Raw genomic sequence first — 9,264 nt, 5'->3', positions numbered from 1 at the left:
ATATGCCCATTCAAAGTTTGCAATTTCAATTGGTTGCTATAGCGCCCCCCTTTGGCCAATTGATGTAATATTGCTTCATTGGCATCCTCCCATGACCCTCTACCACTGTGCCAAATTTCACATGGATTGACCAAGTCAGTGAGGAGAAAAACGGATCATGGATCAAAGATCATGGATATGCTCTTATTTTTGGCACAACAGTGATAAATAATCTCTAACAAACAGCATAAAGTGAACAGAATCGTCAAAGATGCATTTTGTTGTATGAATTAACCGGCAACAGGGCTGCAACAATTAGTCTATTCATCCATTTAAATGTTAACTTTTAAATGAATCGCCAACTAATTTGATAATCAATTAATCGGTTGGAGTAATCTTTTAAGAAAGAAAAATTTGGAATTGTCTGATTCCAGCTTCTTCTATGTGAATATTTTCTGGTTTCTTTCCTCCTCTATGACAGTAAACTGAATATCTTTGGGTTGTGCACAAAATAAGACATTTGTGGACCTCATTTTGGGCTTTGGGAAACACTGACTGTCATTTGTCCTCATTCTCCAACAACTAATAAATGAATCGAGAAAACTATGGAGAGATTAATTGACAGTGAAAACAGTCGCAGCCTTACGCTGCATTGCTCAACTAATTGTGTGTTAACCTATGGCTCCCTCTTGTGGTGTGAACAGGAACTTTCAAGCAGTCCTTACGTTTTGTCATATCCCTCTGGCTGGAAACAGGGATCCCATCCAAAGTCTCGAGGTCCCCTCGGTTCCACAATGCGTCCCTTAAAACACAAAGAGAAAAGAGTGAATGCAAAATCAAACAAACACATACGAATGTGAAGGCAATTTGAGAGAGACTCTGACCTCTGTTTTCCCTCTGAAGAGCTGAACTGGTTCATCTTTGCCAGCAGTGAAAGCAAAAGTGCAGAGAGCCCACGCTGATTTATCTTCAAACCCAGCGAGGAGTTTGTACAAACCTACAACAAAACATTTAACAAGATCAGAGATGCTGTAGTCGCGTTTTCTATCCTGCTCTAAATATCTGTGTTAAATATCCCAGCAGTGTCGCATCTATGACGACGCTTACCTTCTGGCTTGAGTTTATCCAGGAACCATTTTCTACAGAAAAATAAAAAGTATAGATGTAATTATCACTGTTCATTACCACTGTTAAGGATAAAAATGGTGGAAAGTTGTTATACTAACATGTAAGGACCAGGCAGGCCTCCCAAAGCTTTGAAACACAGACAGGTGTCCTCCACTATGACTGGTCCATCGATCTGAGGCCGTAACACAAACATCAGTTTCAATCACTCAACGTGTACATACAGAATATTTACTTGCATGACAGTATTGTAAATGTACCTGCTGTGCAGCCTCCTTACACTTCTGTATGGAAATGTCATCTGGCTCTCCTTGGTACTCAGGCACTAGACAAAGAAACAGATAAATGAGCAATGATTAAAGGGACAGTCCACACAAAATTAAAAAATATAAATTTTTCCTCTTACCCGTAGTGCCATTTATCAATCAAGATTGCGAGTTGCAGAGTGTTGGAGATATCATGCTTAGAGATGTCGGCCTTTTCTCCAGTTGGTGGAACTAGATGGCACTTGTTTGTGTTGCTAAAAGCGACAAAATTAAATGAAATTAAATATTTTTTGTCTTTGAAAGCTCAACAGCAATGTCTCTTTCCAGAAATCATGACCCGGTTACTCAACAGGTTAATCCACAGACCTTGTTGTGAGCAGTTTCATGTAGGAATTATTTTCTTTCGACCAAAATACACCCGCCAATCATATCACTGCCCAGATGGAAGCGTACATTTACTGTTGGCTCACCTAGCGCCACTGAGTTTGCTGTTATTACAGCTCAGCTGAGGAGGACACCTTTAATGTTTTCATCTTGCGCTGTCACAAGCACAAGCCTCTCTTCCATAAGCAGATGCATGCTTCTCTCTCAGTGGTGATACAGCTGGTAGGGTTGGGTACCGTTCGTAATTGAACCGATACGGTACCGGTATCTGGAATTTGGTACCGGTACCAAACGGTACCTTATTTCAGTACTTTTTAAGGTCTAAACTTCGCAGTTTTAACATTTTATTGAGAACATTTAGGAACAGTGCTGCACGTTAACTTTTGTCTGCACATTTTTTTGTCGCCATTGTTGCTGAGTCTGAGGTGCAAGTCATGCGCTCTTGCTCCGCCTCCACCACAGGTACCGAAATTTGGCACTGATTCATTTTAAGTGAATCGGTACTCGGTAGTACCGACGTGAATCAGTACCAAGTACAAAAAGTACCGAGTTTCAGTACCCAACCCTAACAGCTGGAGGGTGTAGTTTGGCAGAAAGAAAATAGTTCCTTCCTGAAACTGCTCACAACAAATCTGTGGATTATCTTGAGTAACTGGGTCATGATTTCTGGAGAAAGACATTGATGTTGGGTTTTTTAAATGTATTTTTGGGGTGCAATGAGCACCACAAGCCGAGTGCCATCCAGTTCCATTATAGTGGAGAGAAAGCAGACATCTCTATGGCTGATATCTCCAACACTCTGCAACTCACAACGATACAATCCAGATTAATAAATAGCACTACAGGTAAGAGGAAAAATATGTGTTTTCAACTGTGGGGTGAACTGTCCCTTTAACGTTACATTTATGTATTTATTCCACTTTTGGTCTCTCCTTTAATACTTACAGTCAATCTTTTTAGACACTAGTTTGTAGGGAAACTTGTCTCCCAGGATCTGAATGACCTGATGGATGTGACAAAAACAGAGTCAAGCATAAATCTAGCAGAACTGATTTTCTGTCAAATGAAACAAGAGATTTCTGTGTTGAATTACATCTCATGCTCACTGACTATATTTAGCTGGCACAGTCTGGGGCAGCATAAAGGCGACAAGTGTACAAGTGTCCCGCTTGAAACTGTTACGACACGACAGCATGTCTGTAAACATTCAGTCTGTCTCAGGTTTGAATTATTTGACTCTTACCTCTTCGAGTTTTTTGGCGTTTCCAGTCACGAAGACCACAGACCGCCCGGCAGGTAGCGCCATGTTGAATGACACCCGGAGGACTAACAATACCGGACTGACTACTTCCGACTCCGCAACAGCCAATAGAACGCGGCTGTGAGTGTCGCAGCGAATCAGCGGGAAGTGTATAGCCCCGCCTTCGGGCACATCCTCCAATCAGAGAGCGGTGCTGCCAGCAATGTTGTCCGGCGTTAAAGTGAATGTGAGATGCCATGTGGACAAGTGACTGTCAACACTCAGGGAAAACTGACACGTTTAGCACTGTTTTAACCGCCGCAGCCGAGAATGAGTCTTCTACCTCGCACTGCTGAGGAGTTCAGCTCCGCCGAATACTGGGAGAGGTTTTTTAAGAAGCGCGGAGAGAAGGCGTTTGAATGGTACGGAGACTACAACAAACTCTGCGGCGTGCTGCACAAATACATCAAAGTCCAAGATAAGGTGAGAAAACATGCTGAGCAGAACATGCATCAGTATAACGACACTCAAAGTACCCGGTTCGACTCAGTAGCCTCATATGAGTATCACCACATAAAGCACAAGTGTTGACAGTTTGCCTAATGTTACTGTTTGTATTCATTTCCTGCCAAAATATATATCAGATACCACAGAGTAAAGATACTCCACTACAAGACAAAGTGCTGCATCCTTCTCTTACCCAAGTAAAAGTAATGTTTATCAGCATATTTGTAGTTTTAAGTGTCGAAAGCAAAGCACTCATTATGCAAAATGCCTCCTGTGAGTGTTTTATTATCATCTTTGATATTATTGGATAGCTAATACTACTTTATTTATAATGTGTAAGTAGCATTTTACCCCTCTAGATTTTTGAGGTGACTTTTATTTTAGTTTAATTTTATTTGCACATAATGTTAAAAACAGACTGTATAAAATTTACCAGATTAAAAAGGAAATGTGCCGGAGAGGTTAGAAGCCACTAAAGGCTTATCAAAGAACCTCCCCTCAATTAAATCATACAATAAGGATAAGAAATAAACAAAACAAAACAACAACAAAAAAGGGGGGAAGGAAAGCAGAATGAGAAGAAAGAGGAGGAAAGAGGAAAAAAATCAAGACAAAACAAGACAGGTAGCAAATAAAGTGAACAAAATCAATATAAGATTACGTGTTTGACAATGTAGAAATAAAGAAGAAATAGTCAGACCAAAAACAAGGACAATCCAAACAAGGAAAAAATTATAACTCCACATTAAAGCTGATTAATTAAATACTTTTTCATTTGTTTTTTGAAGATTGCCAGTGAAGATGATGCTTTAAGAGATGATGATAGGTTGTTCCAGAGAGATGGTCCTCTATAACTCAGTGAGAATTGAGCAAGGGAAGTCCGACAAAACGTTAATTCTATCTACTTACTAAACTGTTGCATAGTTAAATCTAAAAAATGTTTCCTGATCCCACAAAAGTTGGGCACTGTGTAAATCATAAATAAAACAGAATGCAATGATTTGCAATTTTTTATTTAGTTGGATACAGTACAAAGGCAAAATACACACGTGGACAAAATTGTTGGTACCCTTCTGTTAGAGAAAGAAAAAAAAACAATGGTCACTGAAATAACTTGAAACTGACAAAAGTAATAATAAATAAAGATTTACTGAAAATTAACTAATGAAAATCAGACATTGCTTTAGAATTTAGGCTCAACAGAATAATTTAAAAAAACAAACTAATGAAACTGGCCTGGACAAAAATGATGGTACCCTTGACTTAATATTTTATTGCACAACCTTTTGAGGCAGTCACTGCCATCATGCGATTTCTGTAACTCTCAATGAGACTTCTGCACCTGTCAGCAGGTATTTTGGCCCACTCCTCATGAGCAAACTGCCCCAGCTGTCTCAGGTATATAGTGTTCAAACTGATATACGTTATTGTATTTTGTAAATATATATATACTCATTCTGAGTTTGATGCCTGCAACACGTTCCATAAAAGTTGGGAGGAAAGAGAAAAGGACCATCCAAATTGTTACCAGCACAAAGTTCATAAGCCAGCATCCGTGATCGTACTGGCTTGTGTTAGTGCCCATGGCATCATGGGTAACTCTCACATCTGTGAAGGCACCATGAATGCTGCAAGTTAAATGCAGGATGTGGAGCAACAGATGCTGCCAACGAAGCCATGCTGTTGTAACACATGCAATGTTGCTTACAACAGCATGGCTTCGTAGGAAACGAGTGCAGGTACTCGACCTGTCTCCCACTGAAAATGTGTGGTGCATTATGAAGCACAAAATGCGACAACAGAGACCCCTGACTGTTGAGCAACTGAGGTCATATGTCAAGCAAGACTGGGAAAGAATTTCACTTTTAATACTTAAACAGTTAGTGTCCTCACATCCTAAGTGTTGTTGAAACATGCTCCTGTTCCAGCTTTGTGTTGCAGGCATCAAATTCAGAATGAGTGTATATTACAAAAAACAATACAGTTTGTCAGTTTGAAAAATTAAATATCTTGTTTTTGTAGTGTATTCAATTGAATGTAGGTCAAAAAGGATTTGCAAATCATTGCATTCTGTTTTTATTTAAGTTTAACACAGTGACTCAACTTTTTTGGTATCGCAGTTGTAGCATAAAATGTAAATGCTTAAATGAAGCACAAGTGCCTCAAAACTAAAGTAAATGTGTTTTGTTACTTTCCATCACCGCAGATGAGAGTGACTGATTGTTTTGTGTTTCTGTCCTTCAGGTGTTGGTGGTCGGTTGTGGTAACTCTGAGCTGAGTGAACAGATGTATGATGTCGGCTACAAACATCTTACTAACATTGACATCAGTGAGACAGTGGTGACCCACATGAACCAGCGGAACGCTGAGCGCCGGCCGGGCCTCACCTTCCAGCAGGTGGATGCTACACAAACTCCATATGAGGATGCCAGCTACCAGGCTGCTCTGGACAAGGGCACACTGGATGCTATGGCATCAGAAGAAGAAGGAGCACTGGCCAGGAACATGCTCACTGAGGTGAGAAACCACTGAGTCAGGGTGTGCGCAGACCACATGGCATTTCCTCACTTAATAGACTCATCAGCAGGCGTCTTTGCATTCTTGTCACAGCAGTTTTCTTGTGTGTGCAGGTGGGCCGGGTGCTAAGTGTTGGTGGCCGGTATGTTTGTGTGACGCTGGCTCAGGAAAGTGTGATCCAGTTAGCCGTGGAGCACTTTGTTCAGCTGGGATGGGCTGTGAGGCTCCACTGCCTGCAGGAGGAAAGTGGGAAAGAAGAGGATTCCTTTGCTCTGCCTGTCTTTGTCCTGGTCTGCACCAAGTTTCGTCAGCCCATGCCCATGCCTATCCTGGAGATGTGTGTTGGGGAAGATGGAGCCCCTACTCGTCTCACACAGGTAGCAGAGTTGTTGTCAGCTGTGAGGGAGCATCAGGCTTACTCTGTCTTGAAAAAGAGGCTCCGTACAAGCACAGATGCCAGCTCGAACCCCTCACTCACTCTCTGCCACGCCAAAACTGGCCTTCCCAGATACACTCTTACAGTTCAAGATTGTCCTCCAGGTGCCAAGGTGCCAAGATCAAACCAGTTTGCTATTTTCATTGGTGAGCTCTCATGTTTCTGCCTCTCTATGTAAGACACACTGGTGGTATTTTGTTCTCCTTTGCTGATTTTTTCTCCTCTGCTTATCGTGTCAGTGCCTCAAGGCAGTGAGACAGCTTGGCTCTACTGCTCCAGTGAGGGGCGAAGGCAGCTGGCAGCCAGTGCCAACTTCCGGCGCCTGGTTATTGTGGCAATGCACAGGAATCAGGAGTACACAGACATGCAGGCTGTCCAGTCAGAACTCTCACCAATGGTGATGGACCTGGCTCCCCCGGGTATGCCCACCAACCAGCAGGTAAAATGCTCTCTTCGTACAATGAAACATTTCATGTTGCTGAAATGTGCATCAGCGTAATAACTGAGCTCTCTGTCCCCACTTAGGTGCCATTTCTGTCAGTTGGAGGTGACCTGGGTTGGCGAGAGGAGGTCAGCAGAGGTGTGAGTGAGCTGAGCGGGGAGTACTGCGTGGAGAATGTCAGAGGAGAAGACGGAGAACTGTATCGGAGACTTGTTTTCCTGGCTAACGCTGCTTTACTTGTCCAATCAGAGAGCCGTCTTGTCTCTTCAAATACTGGTCAGTTCTTATTCCCTGTTCTCTGTAATTTGTTGTGCTCTCTTTTTTGTGATAAACAATATATTAACCATTTAAGTAACACCAACAATGCATAAACGTGTTCAATAAAATGAACAGACAAGAAGCCAACAGAGAAAGAACAAATATCAACAGAAAGTAACAACAAAAACAATAAAAGAAACGATGAATCAAACAGTAAAAACATCAAACATTGCAACTGTTTTATAAACAGCATATAGTATTAATATTTTTAATCAGTTGTTATATTGTAGATGTGAATTAATATTTAGAGATGGATGGTAAATTAAAAGAAAAACCTGAATAAATGTGTGCAGAAACATAATGAATGCAGACGCTTCCACACCAGTGCACTGCACGTTACAGTAAAGCAGTTAACATCCAATCATGCTCTGTGGCATGTATGAAAATACTGAGCAGGGCCAGTTGATTCTGAGTTTGTATCAAGAGGAAAAGATCTAAGTGATTTTGAAAGAGGGTTCATTATTAGGGTAAAGAGGGCAGTCGCAAACACTGCTCAGCTGGCCAGTGTTTCAATAGGACAATAACTAAAGCTTGTGGTAGCTGTGTGGTGAAGACATCAGTTAATGAAGTTGGAAATTGTTGTACACAGTGCACATTTGATATGTGAGGAAAAAACAAAGAGCAGCTCTTCTTCATCAATGCAGGATGTGATCAGACTGCGTCAGCAAGAACATCCTGTTGACAGTTACATAGAGGGACATTATAGCAGGGTTGCAGTGCATAAACCTCTCATTACAGAGATGAAGGCACATTTGAGAGTTCAGTGGTGCAAAAACAAAAGGTACTGGTCTACAGAGAGGTGGAGAAAATCGCCTGTATTGGCCAAGCACAGTATCTACACACATACATGGAATTTGAGTTCAGTTTTTGCATTGCTCTCAATGTGCTTACACATAAATAGAAATAGGGAAAGGACAACAAAGCTGGACAAATGATATAAAAAATAGAGAGGACTATTCTGTATACACACGTGTGTGAAAGAATAGGTGTTTATATTAACGTTATATATAGAACACTACTGTCCAATATTAAAACTGAAATAAAATGTCTATGTGATGAGTAATGCCTCACCATATTCTTGACAAGTGGGCGAGTGCATGTGTGGCATACACCAAGAGATTTGTACAGGCCTGAATGCTTGACCCCTACGATGAGGGGATCCGATGGCTCTGTTGGAGGGTGGGGGGCATTTTGCTGGCATGGTTTGAGCCCACTTGTCCCCTTAAAACCCTGGTTCCCAACCTGGGGGTCCTGAACCCCACTAGGGGTCGCCAAAGCTCAGTGAGGGGTCGTGAGGCCTTTTTAAAAACAATAGAGTAGGCCTATATGTCAGCATTACATATATTTATTTGAGAAAAAAACTAAATATCTAAACTTTTTATTTTTAAAGTTTAAATTATTATTATTATTATTATTATTAAAGGTTTAAACTTAAAAAAATCTCTTAGGATAAGGACACAGTGCAAACTTGAACACAAGCCATATTGACAGAGCCTTCACTCTCTGCCAAACAGCCTTACAGAAAAGAAAGCAGTTAAAAAAGCCAAAGAAGAAAAAAGACAACACAGACTTTGTCAAACAATTAGTTTATTAAGTATTTATGATTGCTTAAAAAAAAGAAAACACACTACAGTCAGAGAACTGAGTAAAAAGTTCCAAAAATATAAGGGAAAACTCAGATCTTATGCAATATTTGCAGGAAATAATCAGCTCAAAATTCATTCAAATCACTTGTTTTACACAAATATCCTGCAGTAATTTTATCAGTTGGTCTGTACTGTGATTATTATACATTGAATATAATAACAGATATCCATAAAATATGTTACTTAGTCAGGGGGGCTCAGTTTACCCCATGATAGAAAAAGGGTCCCTTAAAGGATAACTTAGGTATTTTTCAACCTGGGCCCTATTTCCCCATGTGTATGTGTGCGTATGATTCATAGGTACAACTCGTTCTAAAATTGGTTCAGTATTGAGGGAGGCGGATGCAGCCGGCAGCCGCGAAACGAGCTAAAATGGTAACGGGGGCAAATGCGTCCCGTATAAG

At 40.9% G+C, this 9,264-nt stretch overlaps 2 protein-coding genes across 2 annotated transcripts in view; one reads left to right on the top strand and one right to left on the bottom strand.

Moving 5' to 3' along the window:
* Positions 1–3,100, bottom strand: part of itpa (inosine triphosphatase (nucleoside triphosphate pyrophosphatase)) — a 3,788-nt gene extending 688 nt beyond the window's left edge. Inside the window, exons 1-7 of the mRNA XM_050054888.1 lie at positions 2,998–3,100; positions 2,700–2,757; positions 1,365–1,429; positions 1,206–1,279; positions 1,087–1,118; positions 864–976; positions 705–781 (exon numbers count right to left, since the gene is read on the bottom strand). Coding sequence (XP_049910845.1) covers positions 705–781; positions 864–976; positions 1,087–1,118; positions 1,206–1,279; positions 1,365–1,429; positions 2,700–2,757; positions 2,998–3,060 — 482 coding nt within the window. The 5' untranslated portion in view covers positions 3,061–3,100. The remainder of the gene's footprint in view (positions 1–704; positions 782–863; positions 977–1,086; positions 1,119–1,205; positions 1,280–1,364; positions 1,430–2,699; positions 2,758–2,997) is intronic.
* Positions 3,101–3,232: 132 nt separating this feature from the next.
* mettl13 (methyltransferase 13, eEF1A lysine and N-terminal methyltransferase) overlaps positions 3,233–9,264 on the top strand; it is a 10,185-nt gene continuing 4,153 nt past the window's right edge. The window contains exons 1-5 of the mRNA XM_050055713.1: positions 3,233–3,477; positions 5,746–6,018; positions 6,132–6,600; positions 6,694–6,893; positions 6,980–7,172. Coding sequence (XP_049911670.1) covers positions 3,325–3,477; positions 5,746–6,018; positions 6,132–6,600; positions 6,694–6,893; positions 6,980–7,172 — 1,288 coding nt within the window. The 5' untranslated portion in view covers positions 3,233–3,324. The remainder of the gene's footprint in view (positions 3,478–5,745; positions 6,019–6,131; positions 6,601–6,693; positions 6,894–6,979; positions 7,173–9,264) is intronic.

Source organism: Epinephelus moara, chromosome 10 (assembly GCF_006386435.1).
Source record: "Epinephelus moara isolate mb chromosome 10, YSFRI_EMoa_1.0, whole genome shotgun sequence".
Lineage (NCBI taxonomy): Eukaryota > Metazoa > Chordata > Actinopteri > Perciformes > Serranidae > Epinephelus > Epinephelus moara.
The sequence above is the reverse complement of the archived record's forward strand: the minus strand, read 5'-3'. Positions and strand labels throughout refer to the sequence as shown.